The sequence below is a fragment of the Mustela nivalis genome, assembly GCF_964662115.1.
Source record: "Mustela nivalis genome assembly, chromosome: X".
Taxonomy (NCBI): domain Eukaryota; kingdom Metazoa; phylum Chordata; class Mammalia; order Carnivora; family Mustelidae; genus Mustela; species Mustela nivalis.
Genome location: NC_139040.1, coordinates 25,210,365 through 25,232,671, shown reverse-complemented (window position 1 = coordinate 25,232,671; position 22,307 = coordinate 25,210,365). Strand labels below are relative to the sequence as shown.

Below are 22,307 nucleotides of genomic sequence, written 5' to 3'. Positions count from 1 at the left end.
CACCAGCATTTCTATCCTTGTAAGATCAAAGAAGAGCTACAAAAATATATTGCCTCTCGGTTTTATTTTTTTCCTCAGGGCAATGTTGGTAGTAAGGTGAAATGGGAATGGTGAAGGGGTAAAAATGAATAAAGAAGTATGGTTGATAGCAAAGGGTCCTGCTCACAGGCCTCAGGATGAAGCTAACTTGAGTAAATCTGCATTTTTCCTAAACAGACCATTAAGCATCAATAGACAATTTACTCAGGACAAATCTGAGGGAATGGAAATAAACTCCATTAGTGTTCCTATCACCCTATGAAAGCTGAGAAATCTGGATTCCCTTCTGCTACCCTATGTTCTCCTTCCCTTCCCCTTTGCTTCAGGCAGCTCAGTCCAAGAGTATCAGTGTTAAAATGGACGGCTATTTATTTTAATCCCTCATACATTATAGTATGTCGGAGGCTTAAATTCAATTAAGGGTAACCAAAAAGAGTTTGCGAAAATGAGAAAAAAAAAACATTTTGAAAGGCTTAACCAATTAATGAAATGAAAGATACAAGTCCTTATAGACATGATTTTGAAATATGAGTAGGATATCCAAGTGATAATCTAGGATGGACAGAATTGAAAGCATCCTTGAAATCATGTCTCAGAATCTGTCTCAGTTGAATAACTCACCCAAATTAACAATTTCCCCCAATCTTTACTTTTCTCCCACATTTATAGGAGTGAGGCCTAAATTGTCCTAAGCTGGTCTATGATATTTGGGCCACTGTTTCATCAATAATCCCCAAATCAGAATCTACAGGAGGACGGAAATGAAAGAAAGAGTCACTGACACTAACTGAGGCACAGGGATGGGGTGGCATGGAGTCTGAAATAGTAAAATACATAAATCTTAAAAATTTATGCCATTTTACTCTTTTCAAATATAGTATATACAAAGTCAGATTAATGAAAAAGATGCCCTGCTAGGCCTCCTTCCAGGAATGGATGAGATCAATGGGAAATGAATAGCAACATTTGCACAAAAAAAATAAGTTCCATTCATTGAAAATAACTATTTCTTCAAATTAATATGCTTTTAGAAAAACCATTTATATATTTTTTTAAAGATTGTATTTATTTATTTGACAGACAGAGACCACAAGTAGGCAGAGAAGCAGAGAGAGAGAGAGGGAAGCAGACTCCCTGCTGAGCAGAGAGCCCGATGCGGGGCTTGATGCCAGGACCCTGAGATCATGACCTGAGCCAAAGGCAGAGGCTTAATCCACTGAGCCACCCAGGCGCCCCAACCATTTATATTTTAATCTTAACTCAAACCTCCTCTGTGAGAACCTAGGGAAATGTTGAAGACTGCTCACACCTGGTTATAACTGACTGAAAGTTTATAGAATCAAATTGGTGAAATCGTACTATAGATCATAAATTAAGATTCTAAATTGTATACTCTTTATTTGAAAATTAGTAGTAGGAGTCAGAGTAAGATGTATAGATCTCTCACCAAGAAGGAAAAAGTTATATAAGTTCACATTATATTTGAGTCAAGGAAGGAAAGAAATGGCTATTTGGAAAATAATCAGTTGCAATTCAGAAACCAGCTAGTTAAGTGCAACTGATTATTTTCTAAATAGCCATTTCTTTGCTTCCTTGACTCACATATAACAAGAGAATCTATTTCGCCGAGTGATTAGAAGATCATATGAGATAAAGATACTAAGTGTTGTTTGGAAATTGTGCTGATCAATAATAATAATGAACATTCAAATTGTACTTACATGTTACAAATATTATTCCAAATCTTTATATACATCAGTTTATTCAATCATCACAAAATCCTCATGGTAGACATTAATATTATCCTTATTTTACAGGTAATGAAATTCGAGCACAGAAACTTTATAGAACTTTCCCAGCTTTATACAAACCTAGGTCCCCTGGCTCCACAGTCCAAACTTAAAATCACTATGCTCTACTACCTCTCAAAAATTGAAATCATTCTTAGAGGTACCTATTGGGCCAATAGAGTCTCACAGTGAAGATGAGTTTTTAGCAGACTCAATCATTGGTTTTCCTTTTTTTTTTTTTATTTTTTAAAGATTTTTTTTTTTTATTTGACAGAGAGAAATCACAAGTAGATGGAGAGGCAGGCAGAGAGAGAGAGAGGCAGGCTCCCTGCTGAGCAGAGAGCCCGATGCAGGACTCGATCCCAGGACCCCGAGATCATGACCTGAGCCGAAGGCAGCGGCTTAACCACTGAGCCACCCAGGCACCCTCAATCATTGGTTTTCCTTAGCAGCCCAGCCCAATTTTGTGATACTCTATCCAGTTCCTAAAATAAACCATAAGGAAAATAAACCTACAAGGAAAATAAAGGATGCATGTCCTTTACTCCTGTGTCTTCCAACTCTGTCTCAGTAAATAGTATTACACTGTCAAGGTAGACAGATGGTTGATTAGACCGAGGGTCAAATGAAACTGAATAGTTTCATTCTTGAAAGTGCCTAATACATCCAATGAATAAGACAGAGTGATACAGTATAGTGGCTCCCTCCAATCATCAGTTCTCATGGTGGGGGGGAGGGGAGGAGAATATGCATTTTAATAAAGCTCATTCTGATATATCTTTCTTTGATCCCTTTCTCCCACCACCTTGCAATTTTGCGTCATTGCCTTGTTGTCAGATATGAGAATTGCCCCTCCCCCTCGAGAGTTTGATTTGCATCATAATCATTTATAAATATTGCTTTCTTTCATGCCTCGGGAAAAGAGGCAAAACCTAATGAGCGCAACGAAGACAAAAGTAAAAAGGACACCAATACTCCTCACTGAAAAAAATGATACAATATAAACAGAGGTTTACAGGGAAGAATGAACAACATTTCTTTCATTGAAGGTGCTATTTATAATTGATGACATGGATATAGCAGGATTCTAAACCCAAGCCAGAGCATCTGAAGAAAAGACCAAAGCCATTTGCTAGGTGTTGTAAAGCTATGACAATATCTGAATTAAATTAATGACTACAGCCATGCAAAAAAATCATAGATAACGTAGGAAATCATAAGGCCAAACGCAATTCGTCTTGATTTAAGATCTACACCTCCATGCTAAATCAATGTTTCCTCAGCTTGGATCTTATCTTGTCCTTGTCCGGCACTCTTGCCACCTCTTCTTCACTACCAACACACACACATCAATTTTTCCAGAGAAATGCAAACCAATAAGCAGCCAATGAACTAATCTTTGACAGGTTAAATAACCAGCCCGGTGTGTTGTTTGTCAGGGGGCAGAGTTCCACTTTGTGGGATGGGTATCAGGGATGGGGTGAGGTAAAAATAATCAGTGGCCAAATATTTGGATAGACTTACCTTGAGTAGACCCAGCTTGAGCCTCCATGTCGCAACAAACAGGAGAGAATTTAAAACCTGTAATATTAAACATTTTACGAATTAATCCTTATCCAATGTATCTGGGATTCTTCAATCTTTAATCCCTACCCTTCATCTGGTAGTATTTTTTTAATAACAGATTCAATGAAATATGATTCACATATCATAATGTTCACCTTCTTAAAATGTATAATTCAGTAGTATTTAGTATTTTCACAGAGTTCTGCAACCATCACCAATATATTGATGAATTATTCCATTACCTCAAAAGAAACCCCATACACCTAGAGTCTTATGGAAGTGGAAGAATGGTGGAAATCCATGGAGAAACTTCTTTCATTTTAATATTTTAATGCAGTGAACTGCTATATAACTTCGTATGTCAAGATAGACATGAGGTACAAGAAGTCTCAGTGATGTAGATCATCTAACATCCTTTTTACATAAATTTGGTCATTTTTTTTTCTGTTTCACAGCTGAAGCCCAGAAAACTTTAGAGACTAATCCAAGGTCTCATTACTTCTATCCTAATGCTCTTTCACTTATATGACTATGCATACATAGATCACCTATGTTCCCTTCTCATTTCCATAATTCACCTCCTACACTCTTGGCCAAAGCCAGCAATACATACATACATACGTACATGAAAATAAACTAAAAAAAAAAAAAATGAAGACTCCAAGCATACTTGGTGATATTACAAAATGTTATGGTCTAACATAAAGGAAGTTATATTCTAACTAGTGGGTAAATGGTCATTCCTGATTATATCATTGTGGCCAGGGTCCCCTATGGGCTGAACAAGGCAGAGGACAGAATAGAAAAAGCTGTAGGTATAGGGTGGCTGGCTACCGCTCTGTCACCTGAGAAAACACTAATTAGCCACTGCTAACAGAGGAGACCTGTGGTCACAATAATGGGACCTATGAAGTTTATACAAACAGAATGAAGAGCACAGACTAATGTGTTTAATAAGCATTAATGTGCTTTTTATGAAAGGATTTTGTTCTTCAGTAGGGACAGAAGTAATAAATTAACCTCTTCTCACCAATTCAAAAAGACAAAATTTTTCTGTTTCTAAAAGTTCTAAAAAAAGAATATATAATAGTAATTTAATGATATTGGTATTATTACTAAGTGTCTGGCAAATGGCTGAAGTTAATTTACCTTTTGGGCTTTTTTTTTTTTATTGTTTCAGTCTAACCTGGTTAATTTGAATCTGTCTGTACATTTGACAGGTTAGTCCGAATTAAAACAGAAAGCATATACAGAACAAGCTTGGTATACAGTCATTCATCTCATTGTTTATATGTTGATGTAAAGCCAAAATACATGAAATGAATACTTTCTGTAATAAATACCATTAGTAGTGCACTGGAAAATAAAGAAGAAAAAAAAGGTGAGTAATAAATACGACATGCGTAATATTGATGATGACATGAGATTATTTCCTTTGGGGGATCACCAGAAATAACAAGCATTTTATCTATTATTACAAATAGGGGTGTCTATTTTCCAGATACTTGGGTACGTACCTTGTCCATGGGAACCCACTAACCTGCATTTCTATGCTGTACATTACATGAAAGATAAGCAGACAGAGGGAAGAAAAACAAATCAAAGGCTAAAAACTGCATTTTCTCTGGGTTTTACTTAAACAGTATAGATAGTTCTATTACCATTCTCCCCATCCGACTTCCTTTCATGGTCTGTATCAGTCAAGGACAGTGCAGAATTGGCCCGGCTGGACAAACAGGAACTATGCTCTGATTTCATCCCCCGTATCCACATTCTCAGAGCATGATCAGGTGAGGCCGCACCTTCGGTCTCTGTGTCCACATCAGAGCCCATCTCTAGCTGGTACCCGTGCCGAGGAACACTGTGCATGTCTGTCTGGTAGCCAGAACACAGAGTGTGAGGAGTTTCACAGAATTCCATCTCTGAGAAGAAACAAAGTTCACAGGAAAAGTTTAGAAATAGGAAGAAAGATCCGATAAAATTCTACTTTCTATCCTTACGCCCCCCGCCCCCCCCCACTAGTAATTACGTGTTTTTGCAAACTTAGAATTCTGGCCTTTTTATTTATGGTAGCTAGGATTCTGTGCTTATTTTGCACTTCTGTAGCTTAAAATTATGCTCCTGTTGATTCTTACAAGGCTCTGGAAAAAGCATGCCCAAAATAGCTTTATAGCTACAATTTTAGGTTGCACAAAATGTAATGAAATAAGTGAATGCAGACGAGTATAAAGTGTAGAAAGCTGTCCTTTAAAAGATATTTCTCTTCTAGGAAGAATATATATGATCCGTAGCGCACACCTATGCTTAAAATAATAAAATTATTGGCTTTCCTAAGTATTTCATACACATTAGGGTTAAGAATAAATAATTCAATGTGAAAAATCTGGGGGGAAATGTTACATATTTAAACATACTTCTCTAAAGTATGTTTCCCAAAACACATTAGCTTAACCACCTGAAACTATGAGTGTTTAATATCATTATTCCCCATAGTCTCCAAAGGGGTTTGAGGCCTACCTGAGGCTAATGATTCTGTTTCATCCATTCATTTCATTCATTCATTTTAACAAATACATAAAAAATATTCAATTGTATATTTCACCTTAGCAGAGCTTCACAGTTTGGATTCCCCCACTTTTCCCCCCAAGTTTTAGATCCATATAATGCTTAGGATATTGCAGACGATGTAATGAATCCCCTCTTTTTACCGTTGAGGAAAATAAGGTCCAAAGTGTAGGTATCATTTGTCTATTGCACATGGCAGGTAGCAACAGATCCCCTTTTCCTAAAACACCCATCTGGGCACGGTGTCCACTAGACACTGGTGAAACCCCATCCACTTACTGTATGTATATCAGGCATTCAGTCTTACATTCAATTTTGCATTCAATTATGGCAAGGTGTCAGAAAGGGGGAAAAATGCTTTAACAGTCCCTAATAAGTTAATGAAAAATGACCACATGCCAAGATATATCATCTGAAATGTCCATGTAATACTTAGATAAGGTAATCCGGGGATGTTGTACACTATATAGGATTTTCTCAGACTGACATCAGAGACAGGGTATGTCATTTGGCTGGGAAGAAGCTTAACTGAGTGCATCTAATCCTTAGCACATATCAATAAAATGCAAACCCTAAAATGAATTCAATTCTTTGAATACAGAAAGTGTTAGAATTTATATAGACAGACCATGCACTAGATAGAAGAATGCAGAATATGAATATGTGTTTTAAAAATAGCTGTTTATGTGACATATAATTGCCAAAAAAGGATTTAACAAATCAAATCTTAATGCTTATTTAATAGCCATTAGGTGCTCAACACTGTGCTCTATGAAACAGATACCGTGGGCAGAGAAGGCTACTATAATGTATTAGGATAATTCAATTATAAATTAATTTTCTCAGGGTTATAAGTCACTGTTAAGCTCATTACTTAGGATTTCTGTGCTGCATGTTTCTAAGAGTAGTTCTGTTTTTCCATAGAAATTTGTCTAAATTCCAAAGCAGTAATTAAAAATAGACGTGTTTTCTACCTGTCAAACATATAACCTCAGGAAACTGTGCTTCTCCATGACATAAGGCTAAAAGCAAAAATCCATTTTGCCCAATATAAATATTAGTGATCTAGAATATTGTGATCAGTTAATATTCATGCCTCTTAATTTCACAATGTTTCATTATCTAATCCTACTGTGCAACTGTTGCTACAGCAACCTGACCATGAACCTGTCAGCTTAAAGCTGCAGGAAAGGAATTTTATACATGCCTGCATTCACGACTTCCTTCACTCCCCTAGACCAATGCTTCCCAAACTTCAGCGTGTTTCAGAATCACCTGGAAGGCTTCTTAAAATACAGATTGCTGTGCCTGCCCTCCAGTTTCAGTTTCTGATTCAGAAGGTCCGGAGGAAGACTGGGGAATCTGCATTTCTAACAAGCTCCCAGGTAAGGCCCTATATGCTCCTGGCCCAGGGACCACACCTTGAAAACTCCATCCCTGGATATTTCCTGAAGTCAGTGGGAGCCAGGAAAAGGGACAAAGTGAGAGAACAACCTTACTGGGGCATTACCAAAGATTCTGCAGCAACCAGCTGTAATCCTATTTGGAGACACAAGAAAGAAAGGGCTTGAATTGAATTGCTATGAAGTGTCCCCATTTATTTTCCCTGGATTCAGGGCACTAATTAGGAAATTTACTTTCAAAAGCACAGCCTTGCATTTATTTTCACTCATACAATGACACTGAGATGTTATTTTCCAAAGACTACAATATGAGCATCGGAGTCATGGTAAAGACATTCACTGGAAAAGGATGAACAAATAAAAATAAATACACAGCCAATTTGACATTTTATATAATAAAATGCTAGATATGGTTAAAAAATAAAGATCACTGGCAAATGTAAGAAGAATGCCTTTTTGTTAAAGAGATTTATTTCCCATTCAAAAAGAAATCTGATGGTGATAAAAATATATGTTTATAAAAAATAAAAAGTTAAAAAAAATATTTTAAATTGATGAAGATTAAAAAAAAAAAAAAAAGAAATCTGAACATGGATTTGTTCCCTTTTAAGGAAATGTGGTGTAATATGATAAAAAAAATCATGTAAGATTTCCATTGGAGCAATAGTCTGATCTGAACACAAAGATTAAACTACAAATTCTGTAATTAAAACAACCTGGTAAAAATACACTTCCCTTGTTGATACATAATTAGAAAAAGTAACAATCCAAGTAAGCTATCAGTTGTTTTTTTAATGTTCAAACAAAAATAAAAGGAGAGAAAGAAAAGGTTTCCCTTACTCCCAGTAAAGGATTTGAACACTTCCCTTTCTTAAAATCAATGTTACCACTGTGAATTATTTCCTTAAATACACAGAAGTCTCGGTGGTGTTCAAAATTCCCATAGGATGCATTTTCTATAAAGCACTTACAACGCACCTTAAGTGGTTGTTTTTAGCCTTGCACATATAACCTTGTTACCTAAAATACTATATATTCCCTAGAGAAGATGAAGTTCAATTGGATTTATTATAGGTCTACTCTTACCAAATCTAACCATAAGAGAAATGACAGTACACTCTTAGGATATCTAAGATTTAAAAAGATAGATTGGTATCATAAGAAATTATAATTCAAGAATAAACAGATACAGATGTTGCCAAGTGAATGAAGTACTTGGGGCTTCACAAATATGTATTTAAATTTTATTATAATGAAAACCTATTTTGCAGTCTCATAAGAGACAAAATATGAGCAAATCAATACAGTTGAAATCCAGTTTTTAAAGGGGTAAAAGATTTGAAAAAATGTCTCACAAAAAAGGTATGCAAACAACCAATAAGCAACTGAAAAGATGCTCCACATCATTAGTCATCTAAAAATGCAATAAGATACCACTACAGTCCTAACCATAACGGCTAAAGAAACTTCTGACCACACCAAGTGTTGACAAGGATGTGGAGCAACCATATACACTGCTAGTGAGAAAGTAAAATGGTACAACCACTTTGGAAAACAATTTGCCCATTTCCTAAAAAGGTAAAGCAATCCTTAACAGGAGATCAATGTACTCCTGGATACCTATCCTAAAGAAATGAAAACTTTTGTCCAAACAAAATTATATATAAGGTTGTTCATAAGGTTTATTCATAATAACTTAAAAAAAAGGACACAACCCAACTATCCACGAAGAGCTGAAAGGATAAACTCCCTGTGGTAGAGCTATACACACAGGATGCATGGAATACTACTCAGTCCTAACAATGAATGAACTACTGATACATGGCAAGATACATGGACCTCAAAACAATTATGCTATGGGAATGAAGACCAACAGCATGTGTACATGTATGCTTCCCTTTAAACAAAATTCTAGAAAATGCAAACCCATCTATAGTGACAAAGAATAGATCAGCAGTTTCCTGAGGGAGAGAGTGAGGGAGAAGTATAGGACAAAGGTGCACAAGGAAACAGGTCTGCTGTCTTGATTGTGACAATAGTTTCACATGTGTATACATGCCAAAGTTTATCAGTTGTACACTTTAAGTGTGTGTAATTTATTGTACTTTAATTATACCTCTATAAAATTCTTTTAGTGGATTTTATACCACCAGGAAATTGGACAGTGTGGAGACCAGAGACACAGTCAATTTTCATAGGTGGAGCCACAGGTCTTGACTTAGAAGCAGGCCCTATTCTTTTCCTCTTTGTGGAATAAAGTTCATGTAGCATGAATAAAACGGTAGTCAAAATGCTCTCTTGCTTTCTATCTAAGTCAACAAGCAATCAGGGCTAACTGATGCATGACTTCTCTGTGATTCTCTAGGGAGCACTTTTTTTCCCTAGGAACATAAACAGCTGAAAGCTAATTGTAGGAGGGAAACAAAGAATGACACTGATTATTAGTGAACTTTCCGCATCTAAGGGAATGTTCTGTAGCTGGGGATTATGAGACTAAGTTGAGTGGATCTGGCACAAAGGATCACTTTAGGCCACTATTAATGCTAATAAATTAATATATTTTTTAAATGCTATAAAGTGCCCAGTAAAATGAACTATGGAGTTTTCTCTCTGAATCTAGGGATTGATCTTCAGGTGTTCAGCCTGGAGAAGTCATTTATCAAAACTTGAAAGGGAAAGTCATAGTTATCTATATCAGCATTTTTCTAGAAATGCCATTTTGAGTTCAATAAGCTCAAATTCATTTTCCTTAAAATTCCACCCCTCCAAAATTCCTCTAAAAAGGGAGCTTTATGGCATCACACTCCAAATAGATAATTGGAGGCCAAAAAGCATGATTAATCTTACGCATGACATGAGTAACTTGTGATATAACTTCTAAAGAGTGTAGTCCATTTCCAAAGTAAGGAAGAGGGAGGGGCACAAAATTATTAGCTTTAATTACTGTGATTCATAAGAAGCCTTATGGACTACATGCAAAAGCAGATGTTTCTAATTAGCCATGCTGTTTTTGGATAAGCCACTTAATATCTTAGGGTCTCAGTTTCCCCACTTGTAAAATATTCAGGTCTACCTGGACATCGATCTCTAGGTAACACCCTTGTTCTAAAATTCTGTATTATAGCTTGCCCTGTTATTGCAAAGTGTGGAATGGTTAATATTTACAAATGGGGAAAGAATTAGTGGTTTTGTAAATCAAGGTGCTATTCACAGTTCTATTGTGACATGATAGCTAAATAAGATCTTGTGTCATGATTACAAGACTTGCAATATTAAAGTATTGATACAGCTTAGGTAGTCATTGTGAATTGCAAGAGTAGTGATAGAGTATGTAAAGTAAATAACATAATAAAATCAACTGAATAAATAATTATTCATCAGACATAAAATTGTCAGTTTATAAACATGGCTATCAAACTGTACTCTATAGCATGATGAATAAAAAGTCACACAATTTAAAAGTATCACTGACCCACTAATAATTCATTACCGGATCTAGGGAAAAATATGAGTTACTACAATCTTAAGCAAGAGAGGAAGGAGGGAAGGAAGGAAAGAAAGGAAGTAAGGAAGGAAGAAAGTAAAGGGGGAAGGAAGGAAAGAAAGAACAACAGATAAGAACACAGATAAGAACAACACCAGAAAGAACACAGATAATTTTCACTATTGGGTACCATTTTGTATTTCTCAGTGTAGTGGGTTGAATATAAAATGCTATCAAATTGTCAAACAAACAAGTTCACGTAAGTTTACTTAAACACAGCTCCACTGAACACCCACTCAATTTCAAGTCAAGGAAACAAAACAAAATAGACTTCTCTGATTCCTCTTAGTCTTAGAAAATTAGCCCAATTTAATTTCCTCTTCTCTTACTTCAAGAAAAAGCTGTATCGAATGCACAGTACTGTACGAGGCACTGAGCAGAGTGAGTTAACAGGACCACGTCATGTCCTTTAGCAAGTTCCACAGAGAGCTTTGTTTAAGGTCCAGATAACAACAAAGTAATAAAGGCACACCACCAGACGTGACCTTTATTTTTCTGCTGAGGGCTTATCAGTCTTTTCTGGGGCACAGCAGTGAGAGACCGAGTGCTCCCACATGTACATCTGGGGCCTGTGGTTATCAGAGGACTTAAAGAAAACAGCAAAGCTTCCTAAGCCTAATCTCCCCACTCATGGTTTCAAATGTACCCATTATCTGGGTACTCAGGATCTACCAATTATGCCCTATTTAATTTTCAAGATTTCTCCATCTGTCAGTACAGCGACAAGCACAGCAAAAAAAAATCTGGGCAGAGTTAAAAGCCTGAAGTAGAAATGTTCATGCTTTGTGGCCAATATTGGCTAACTGGAGTCAACCTAGAAAATAGTTAACAGACCATGTTAATGCCAAAGAGGATGCTCTTGGGAGTACGCTGAGTTGCAAATCTGTCAAAATGGCTCAGACCAAAGAAGGATACAGAATTTTAACAGAAAGTCAAAAGGAAAGGAGTTGAGGTAGGAACCTGGAAGGAATCAAAAGGGATTCCAATCGTATTTAGAGAGCTAGGAGAACAACTTTCATCAAGCTAAGAAGGAAGGACATTTACTATGGCAAGAAGCAACTTCCGCCTATTTCCTTAAACTAGTGATTCACGTCGGTGCAGGACGCAGTTAGAGTGTGCTCACAGAAGATGGGCGAACTCGCTCTGACACTAACACACAGCAATTCCCACCACAGTGAAAAATGTGAGGCTTGCTCTATAGTCTTCATAACAAGAGTCTGGAAAAATAATCAGGGACTAGAAAAGATGGTGGGAGGTCCTGCACTTCAACAGAAATTTAGATCAATGAGAGCCTGTGCATGTTCCCTTTATTTCAACATTTTGAATGAGACAGAAACTTCCTGGCCTAAATGAGAAATTTTCAGGGCTACTGAACACTGAAAATGCATGGTGCTCAATGGCCCTAAAAATTTCTCATTTCTTACCTTTGTTGGTCCAATTTTCTGACTGTTCATAACACTTCGAATCCTGAATTCTTATTGACCACTGTGGTCTTCCAGGTATACTTTTGCATTTTCATTATGTTCACGAAGCATGTGAAGCTGTTTGTTTAATGTGTGTGTGCATGTGAATTTTAAACGGCATTAATCTGCGGCACAAGTCCACTTACAGAAGCAAGACGGGTGAGCTGAAGAGTTAAGTGACCACAAAAAACACTTGTGAGTGCTTCAAACCATACTTAGAAAAGCTAACAGTGTGACTTCTGTAACATTCTACACTAATCTGTAAGCATTTATTTTGTGATGAATGAGTAAAGATACCAAAATAGAATTGTGCACTGGAGTCACTGTTTATTAAAACAACAACAACAACTACTATACTACTACTACTACTACTACTACTACTACTACTACTGAATAAACCACATTCTGCTCTTTAAGGGGGTTCTTCTTACCATCTTTCAAAGATGCCCCATTCTCCTTTGCCTGTGTATCTCTGGACATATTGTGCCGGCTTCCTGTAATACCTCCCCCCTCTCTGGTTTTTCACTAATCTGATTCCTAATATCCAGCCTGTGTTGGTACCTTCACAAAGAATTCTCCAAATTTCTCCTCCCCTCTTTCAATAATCTTCTCCTCATCCACAGCATTTCTAATTTTTACTGTATATTTTTATACCTGACTTCTTTTTTGTCTACATGTGTATCATCTGTATTACCTACTAAATCTGACTTCCAGACTTCCTACGGTGTTTTCTAAACTTACTGGTATCTCTCAAAATCAAATGAGATAATTTCCACAAAGTGTTGTATGATTTATTAAGGACTACATAAATATAGTATAGTTTTGTCATCCCCTCAGGCCCTAGAATAATTCTAGTCAAGGACTGATCATTAAATACCAAAGTTTTAAAGTCAGTAGTTAATAGGGAAGCACTCTTGAAAGGATTAAATTTGTGAATATAATTCCAATGCATATGAGATAGCTTTGCTTACCATAAAACAATGCCTACTATTGCAAATTGAAAAATTGCTATTTTGGTAAATCAGCTATGCATTTCAAATGATAGATGTTCCACAAATTTGCCAAGAAGAGAGAGACAGCAGCCCACTGGCTGTGGAATCAGGAAAAACAATTTATAGCAGTATCAGAGTAATGGAGAACACGTTCTCTCTATTGTCTTCTGACTGAAATAGTATCACAAAGGAAGCTGCCCTCACTATATTGTTTGGTTTAATGAATTGGGAAATGACTCCGTATTAAAATTCTTCAAAATATACCCCAGGGTATAGAACTGGGAAGCTTCTTAGAACCAGTGTAAAAGCCTGGGTCAAGACAATCTTTCAGCTAGCTTGAGTGGAAACTTCTTTCATCCTTCTCATCCATCAGTTTCATACCATTTGCCAGATAGAAATTACTATCTTAACAAATCTGGAGAGTGTCCTAGAGTATGAGTAGGTGGCTTCTCAGAAAGACTTTTCATGAAATGTTTTTTTCAGGAATATAAAAGAAACTCTCCAATTGAGCAAAGGTTGTGGAAAGAACTCTTAGGACACACATCAGGGACTTCTGAATGTGAATTCTGTTTATGGGAAAGCACTAAATTCTAGACAATTTAAAACATTAAAACATTAAATTCTTGATTTCCAGTCAAGACAGAATGACAGGGACCAAATTTATTCTCCTACCTGAAACTACAACAACAAAACCCAGATAAAATGTAAGAAACGAACGTGTTTTAGACATTGGGCAACAAAGGACAGTGATTCCTGAGATAGGGGAAATGCATGAGATGAGCCCTATGATTGCCTCAGTTTACTGTCTGCGAAGATTTTCCAGGGCTCAGCACAGGGAGGAAGAACATAGGTGGATCCCAGCAGTCTCTCTAAGTTAAGGAGATGGACCTGGTTGTCTGAGAAAGCCAAGACAAATAGAATTTGCAGTACAGAAGTGCCAAACTGGAGAGAGCTACATAGAAAGAGAACTCCAGAGACCTGCAGAGCTCCCCCACTCCAAACCTCCATTAGTCACTGGAGACCTGACTGGCACAAGCATGGATGAAAATCACCTGAGATTGAACAACAAACCACCTAAAAGGATTAAAGGAAACAACTTTGAGTCTGAAACAGGGCTGGAAATAGTCCCTGTTCCCAACAGCTGAAGTGAAAAAAAAATCTCGTGATTCATGGGCATTGAGTACATTCTGATAAACCCACTGTGAGTTGAAAATACTGGAAGTAAAAAATGCATGTAATATACCTAACTGACTGACCATCATAGCTTACTTAGCCTAGCGCACCTTCAGTGTTCTTAGAACACTTACAGGAGCCTACAGTTGGGCAAAATCATCTAATACAAAGTCTATTTTACAATAAAGTGTTGAATATCTCATGTAATTTTTTAAGTACTGTACTAAAAGTGAAAAGCAGAATGGCTGTATAGGTTGTCAGTGTACTAGTTGTTGACCCTGGTAATTGCACGACTGCCTGGGAGCTCTGGCTCAGCATCATGATAGAGTTTCTTAACCTATATCAGTAGCCTGGGAAAAGATCAAAATTCAAAATTCCAAGTACCATTTCTACTAAATGCGTATTGCATTAACACCATCATAAATGGAAAAATTGTAACTTGAGCCATGGTACGTAAGCCATTTATGTAAAATGCAAACTAATCCTAATGACAGAAAACAGATCGGTGGGTGCCTGGGAGTGGAATGGATAGGTAGTGGCAGAGAGAAAAGCATTATAAAGGTGCAAGAGGAAACTTTTGGGAGGTAATAAATATGTTCACTATAATGACTGTCTTGATATTTTCATGGGTCTATATATTTATCAAAATTTGCCAAATTGCCCACTACAAATAGGCAATTTGTTGTATATTATACCTTGATAAGCAAGTTTTCAGAAAATAGGAGTAGGAAATAAGAATATTTGCTGCTTAATTTAAATGTCCCAGTTGAACACTGGAAACAATGGAACAAAGTAACATGATTGATAACACTAAAAAATCAATCTGTGTTCAGAAACTGCCACGAATGAGGGAAATGATAGATGAGTTTCTCTTGACTTGTCTGCCATTTTGTCTTCACTCTAGTGGAATCACAAGGGCTTCAATTCTAGACAATGAAATTCCAAAATGCTCAGATCATTATAAACTGATATACACATGATCAACAAATTAGGTTTGATCCTAATGTGGCATGAAGAATTTCTGGGCCAATCTGGGCTGAGCAATAAAGTACCATGATAAAGCAGGTCATCTACATACCTGTGACACACATTTGCCATTCCCATGTAGCAAGTTACCTGCTTTTGTTTTATTCTATAGCTACAGATTTCTCTCATGATCCTGGCTAATCATTCTGACCAAATGCTTGTCATGTGTTTCAAAGACTAAGATGAGAGGATCTAGTTAATTTAGTGCAAATGCAGCCCGACTCTTTAAACAACTCTCAAAATCTACTTCTCAACAATGAGAGGTTAGTGATATTCCCATGTTTACCACTGATTTCTGCAACAGCTCTTTAGTAGCACGTATATACATATATTATATAGTCAATGGCTGCATGGGTTATTATATAGAGACAGCAGCATTGTAGTCAAATACTCTAGTAATCTGGGCCACTGTTGACCTCATTCTGGAGTATAGTTGATCTGAAATGATAGAATTATTTTTGAGAGTGTGATTACATTATAGTCCTGCCAGTACAAACTTATATTTAGAAAGAAAGGTCATTCTCTATTTACTGTGGAAATTGGGAAATTAATCTACCTTTAAAAGTACAAGGTTTTAGACTAAGCCACTTGGACTACTAGTTCTAATTTCAAAGCACACATTGTCCAGTCCTAGAGCACAAGTGGATGGAGGTCAAGCTACCAAGGAACACGCAGTTTTACACATTAAAAAAGAAAGAAAGTACATCCAAACATGAATTTAGCATCTTCTATTGACCAGGCCCCAAAACATACATTATTTGATTTAATCCTCACAGTATGCCTTGTGAGAAAGGCTATTATATTTTGAAAAATTTTTTTAAAAATTTATTTATGTGAGACAAAGATAGAGCAAGTGGAGTGGGGGCAGGCAAAGGCAGAGGGAGAGAGATTCTAAGCAGGCTCTATGCTGAGTGTGGAGCCCAAAGTTGGGCTCAATCACATGTCTCTGAGCCGAATCTAAGAGTGGGTCACTTAGCTGACTGTGCCACCCAGGTGCCCCCAAGAAAGGTTATTATTATCTCTATTTATATATATATTTTTTAAAAAAGCTACTAAGCCTCAAAGAGAGATTAAGTAAACTGTCCAAAGGCCACACAGATACCAATTGGCAAAGTGAACTCAGAACAACTTTAACAGAATCCTAATCACCTTATACAGCATTATGAAGTAATAAGTAGCACATTCAAATTAACAGCCGAGTTCTCATTTATGCAATGTGTGTGTGGCTGGTGAAAGAACTTCCTGCTTCTCGGCTCCCAGGTCTCATTCAGCTGCTGCTGTTTCCATCTGGATTTTCACAGCCAGCCGCCAAAATACTTTGAGGGATATGGCAGCTGTGAGACAATGGGCATTTCCTTTGTCACTGACAGTATAAAAAAAGAAACCCTTAAGCTGTACATCTATTAGCTCATTAGTTCTTGTATGACTTAATGTATTTTTATACCTCCTTTTGAAGTATTATCCACTTGGTACTAATTCTTATGGATTCACTTCACCAGCATCATGTCACTTTGATTAACTGAAAATAACAGTGATATTTTAGCGCATATTCTGTGTTTCTAGACAACACAAACAACATCTGTGTCTACAGGCAGACAAATAAAAGAAAACGTTGGCCTCTCCTGTGTTTAGCTCCCTAGCTCACAGCAGCTGCCTTAAGGAGAGTTTTGAAATTATTTAGCAACATTAACAAAGATGAGATGAGTATTATTCATTGGGAATTGCGTGTTGGAGTATTACTTCAGCACATTATCACCCCGCCATAGGAGACAGATCAAAATTGGGGGCATTTCCTGTTTGCAAGGTAGTGTTATCATCTCAGGCTAAATAGACAGAGCCTAAATCTGTGATATACACAAAGAATTTTACATGTATTACAGCTTTCAGAGAAAGACTTCGAGTTGAAAATATCCTACAGTTTCTGATTAAATGTTGAGGAGGAGTTTTCTTTATTTTAAATTTATCAAGGAGGTATGAAATTAGATAAAAGCATGCTTCTCTTTGGCTATCATTTAGTGCTAATACTGCAGGCAAGTTCCACAAAATGCGGTTTTCAAAACCTCTTAAAGCTAGAAAACAAATACAAACAGCAACAATAACATTAGTGCTTTTGAATTGGAAACTTATATGGCCCAATTCCTTATTCACGTTGCTCAGAACATTTAACCCGAATAAGCAAATGAACATTTCAGGCACTTAAGAAACAATGGACAATTTATAAACATGAATGCAATCATGCTCATTTTATAGCTTTTAGAAAGATTTGCAGGTCAAATAATCTATGAGGATTGTTCAAGGACATTACTGATATACAATTCAAGTCTGCACAATGACTGAACAGTTGTCTCCACTCAATCCCCAAATCATCATCTCGGGGGACAAAGCACTCCAAAAAAAACAGCCAAGCAGAGATGTGATGTTACATTGACAAAACATCTGTTTGGCTGGACATTCACTTTGGACACAGTTGCTGGCTTTCACTAGTTCCAAGGTTTGTCCTAGACAGGATTCTAAGGTAAGTCAGTTCCTTCTGTCCGTTTACTTGTCCTTTAACCTCTCCCACTCCATATCCAGCATCCAGTATTTTAATCTCCATACTTTCACTTCCTTATCTAGAACCCTCCCACCATTTTAAATTCTCCTTTTTTGTTCAAATGTTCCTTTTTTCAGCCAATTGCCTCAAAGGGCAGCACCGTGCTAGCAAATCTGATAAATCTAAGCTGGGTTTTGTATACTTACTCTTTCCAAACCCACGCAAAATTACATAGTAGTATCATTTTTAAAAGATTTTATTTATTTGAGAGAGAAAGAGTAAGAGAGAGCATGAGAGCGGTGTGAGGGAAGGGGCAGAGGGAGAAGCAGACTCCCCGCTGAGCAGGGAGACCAACACAGGACTTAATCCCGAGACCCTCGGATCTTGACACCAGCCAAAGGCAGACGCTCAACCGATTGAGCCACCCAGACACCGTACAGTATCATTTTTAACAGAACACTTACACCCTTACTTTTCACACACGCAGTTTAGAAGTGACTCAGTTAGCACTTGTTAAGCACCTCCTGTGCAATATGCACTATGATAGGATCCAGGCAGATGAGAACAAGGGGGAAAAAAAAGACCTATTTTCTGCCTTGGAAGGACTGACAATCTACAGCACACATTGAAATGACGACAAAACCAGGAGGTAAGTGCCAGGACAAATTTGTACACAGAAGACTATGGATTCTAAGGGAAGTGAGGGACTCATCCACCCTGAAAGATGAGAATGGCTTCAGAGAACAGATGATACTTTACACTACATCTCAAAGAATGAATATGCCTCTGGTGGTAAACATGCCTTTCACCATCTTAAAAAGGTGGTAAAAGCATTTCTGGCAGAGAGAATCTCTGTGTTAAAAGGCAAAGATACATGCAAGGGAATGGTGAATTCAAAGAATAGCAAACAATTCCCTGTGTCTATACTACAGGTATGTGGGTAGCGGAGCCAGTTTACAAAGGGCCTTACATGCCATGCTAAGGAACTGGGACTTACTTGTTTCAAATAATATCCCATGCTGCTTAGTGTTTCTATATGTGAGGACTCCAGAATCATTCATCTATACACAACCAAGTTTTAAGAATTTTTCAGAAATCTACAAAGCAGCCTGGAAACTCTAGAGCTTTGAGTTTTAATCCAGAATATAAAGAAATTGTTAGGCAAATATTTATGAGCCATATAATGTGGTAGGCAGTGTTCCAAGTACCAGAGAAAATGCAATGAACCAAACAAAGACCCTTGCCATCAATAAAGCTCATATTCTAGCTGGAATAAATTTGTAATAACGGAGGTCAGATTAAACTTGGCTTCAGAATCACACAGATTTTCATCTGCATATTAATTTGTGCATTATTATCTATGTATTTTAATTGGGTATTCATTCAGGGTCCTGCCAGAGCCTCTGTTAAACCTTGAGTATATGAAAGCAGTAACACCCAGGAATTTAGTTTCTTGTAACAAGTGCAATTTACTATGTGAAAATGATGTCCCCTGTGCATCCTCCACTAGGGAAGTTGAGGACCCTGGAAGGTATGCTAAAATATGCTGCATTTGGCCCTTATATATGCATTCACTTTGCTTCCCAGAAGATTTCTGGCTAAATACTTGGGAGCTGAAAATAATCTTGAGGGTAGGGGAGAAAGGAGAAAGGCAGTCTTCAGTGATTGGGTCTTGCTAGGAGGGAGGAAAAGAAAAATTGAATTACTCCACAATTTAATCTATAAAGATATAAGCATATCACTGTTCCACTTCATGATATATAATCAATAAATAAAAGCCCATTCTGAATAGGGTATCCTATATGAATGCCAAATAATATTTGCCATAAGAATTTCAAGTCTGGGCAGGGTTATTTAAAACAGTCCATTTGTGAACAATTTAATTTTAGCATTAGGCTAAAATTATAGAAAGATAACTTTCATTCATCTAGGAAATCAGTTTTATTTCTTAACCTACATAAAATTCAAATTGCCCTTAGGAGAGGTGTGAAAAGAAAACTAACTGGAAAGGCCATTTTGAATTCTAATTATTCACATATGAAACTGAAATACAGATTGTCTACCAGTAGATTGAAAATACCACTAGATTCCAAAGCCACATTTCAATAAAAAAGCCCTTAACAATAAGAATTAGTAGAATAATTTAAGTATAAAATCGGACTCATAAGTAAAGTATGCGAGGATTGAAGTTGGAAGAACATTTATCGTAATTTTTTTTCTTACTGCTACCAGTCATTTAAAAGATATTCTGGATTTTTATAAGTGGAAGTAGCAACTTACATCTACCATATACTTCCCAATGTGATTCCACAAATAAATATTTCTTTATAATGAGATTTTTTTTTTAAGATTTTATTATTTATTTGACAGAGAGAAGTCACAAGTAGACGGAGAGGCAGGCAGAGAGAGAGGGAAGCAGGCTCCCTGCTGAGCAGAGAGCCCGACGCGGGACTCGATCCCAGGACCCTGAGATCATGACCTGAGCCGAAGGCAGCGGCTTAACCCACTGAGCCACCCAGGTACCCCTAAATATTTCTTTAATACAAATAAAGAAAAAATTCCACACTCTCTCCCAAGGCTATTCATGTTAAAAAAGAAATATCCTAGTTCTCTTAGCGAGGTGACAGAAAGTGTTCAGATACATTCGTGTAGGGCGACCAGGGCACAATGAAAGCAATGAAGTAATTTGCTAAAAGTACCCCTTACTAGTTTTAAGAGTTAATACGTTTTTCTCCTTGCAAATGAATGATTTCTTCTTACTTGTCAGCAACACAGTGACCAATACATGGCACACATCATCAGATATGGATCTTCTTAATAAAAATGATGAAACAGGTACCTATGTATGTAATATATCCACATGTGCACACAGCTCCTACATTGTGATTTTCAGCCACACCTTAATTTATGCTTTGTAAAACATAAGAAACAAACTGACTCCACTAGAATGTCTCCAAAACTAGGGGCCAAAGTCCAGCCAGAGATAAAGGAGACAAATTGATGTCTGATCTGCAAGCTAGAGAATGACAAGTAATCCTATTATAGAAAAAAGCATGGAAGAGCAGGCATGTGCTTTTACTAAATTCTGTTTTCACTTTGTCACCTTTCCCTAGCCACTGGATGTCCGTAAATTTTGCTAGCTTCTGAGTCCTATAAAAATAATAATAACAGGGCGCCTGGGTGGCTCAGTGGGTTAAGCCGCTGCCTTCGGCTCAGGTCATGATCTCAGGGTCCTGGGATCGAGTCCTGCATTGGGCTCTCTGCTCAGCAGGGAGCCTGCTTCCTTCTCTCTCTCTCTGCCTGCCTCTCAGTGTACTTGTGATTTCTCTCTGTCAAATAAATAAATAAAATCTTAAAAAAATAATAATAACAACAACAATAATGATAACAATAACAACTATTAGTACATATCTAGTGCTTACTATGTGCCATAAACTATGCTATATACTTCTCATACATTATGCATTTAATCCTAACAATTATGCATTTAAATCTAACAATTTTGCATTTAATTCTCACAATAACTCTTGGAGGCAGGGATTAATATTCTAAATCAACTACTAAGGAAACTGTGACTCTGAAGCAGTTAAGCCACTTGACTGTGGCCACTTCATTTCTAGTGAAGTCAAAATTCAAATCCCGGTCATCTGTATTTAACACCTTTTGTTTCTATATACTGCTTAGTAGCAGAAAGGATATGCATTCACTCTGTTCCAAGTAAAATGAACTCTAACTCTATGTATAACTGGTGATGTTAGTGAGGGATAGCCTAATCTAACATGGTCTCAAATATCAAAAAGCTGGATTTCTGGGGTGCCTGGGTGGCTCAGTTGGTTAAGTGTCCTACTCTTGATCTCAGCTCAGGTCTTGATCTCAGGGTCATGAGTTCAAGCCCCGCACTGGGTTCCACACTGGATGTGGAGCCTACTTAAAAAAATTTTTTTTCTGATTATGGAAACAAGACAGATTTACATACACATGGCACAGTATATAACTGGAGCCTAAGGCAACAAGCACTAGGAAGGGAAGCTCAGAATGGAAAACTAACTCAGTGACATCTCATGGCAGTAGTAGATTAAGCTAGGATTTAATAGGTAGTGTTTGAATGAGCAGAGGGAAGAGTTTAGACTCTAATACTGTGATCCAGATTTTAATATCTAACTGTTCATCTGCCATCTAATTTGGATGTTTGAAAGACACCTCTAATACAATG

General features: G+C 37.1%; 1 protein-coding gene across 7 annotated transcripts in view; it reads right to left on the bottom strand.

Annotated features, from left to right (window-relative positions):
- The window catches only part of TENM1 (teneurin transmembrane protein 1), an 801,322-nt gene that overhangs the window by 480,968 nt on the left and 298,047 nt on the right, over positions 1-22,307 (bottom strand). For 6 of the 7 annotated variants that reach the window (XM_082717245.1, XM_082717244.1, XM_082717248.1 and 3 more), the window contains 2 exons: positions 5,057-5,317; positions 3,354-3,410 (listed from right to left, as the gene is read on the bottom strand). In XM_082717245.1, the coding sequence (XP_082573371.1) occupies positions 3,354-3,410; positions 5,057-5,317 (318 nt within the window). The remainder of the gene's footprint in view (positions 1-3,353; positions 3,411-5,056; positions 5,318-22,307) is intronic. The other variant, XM_082717249.1, reaches the window with a different exon arrangement.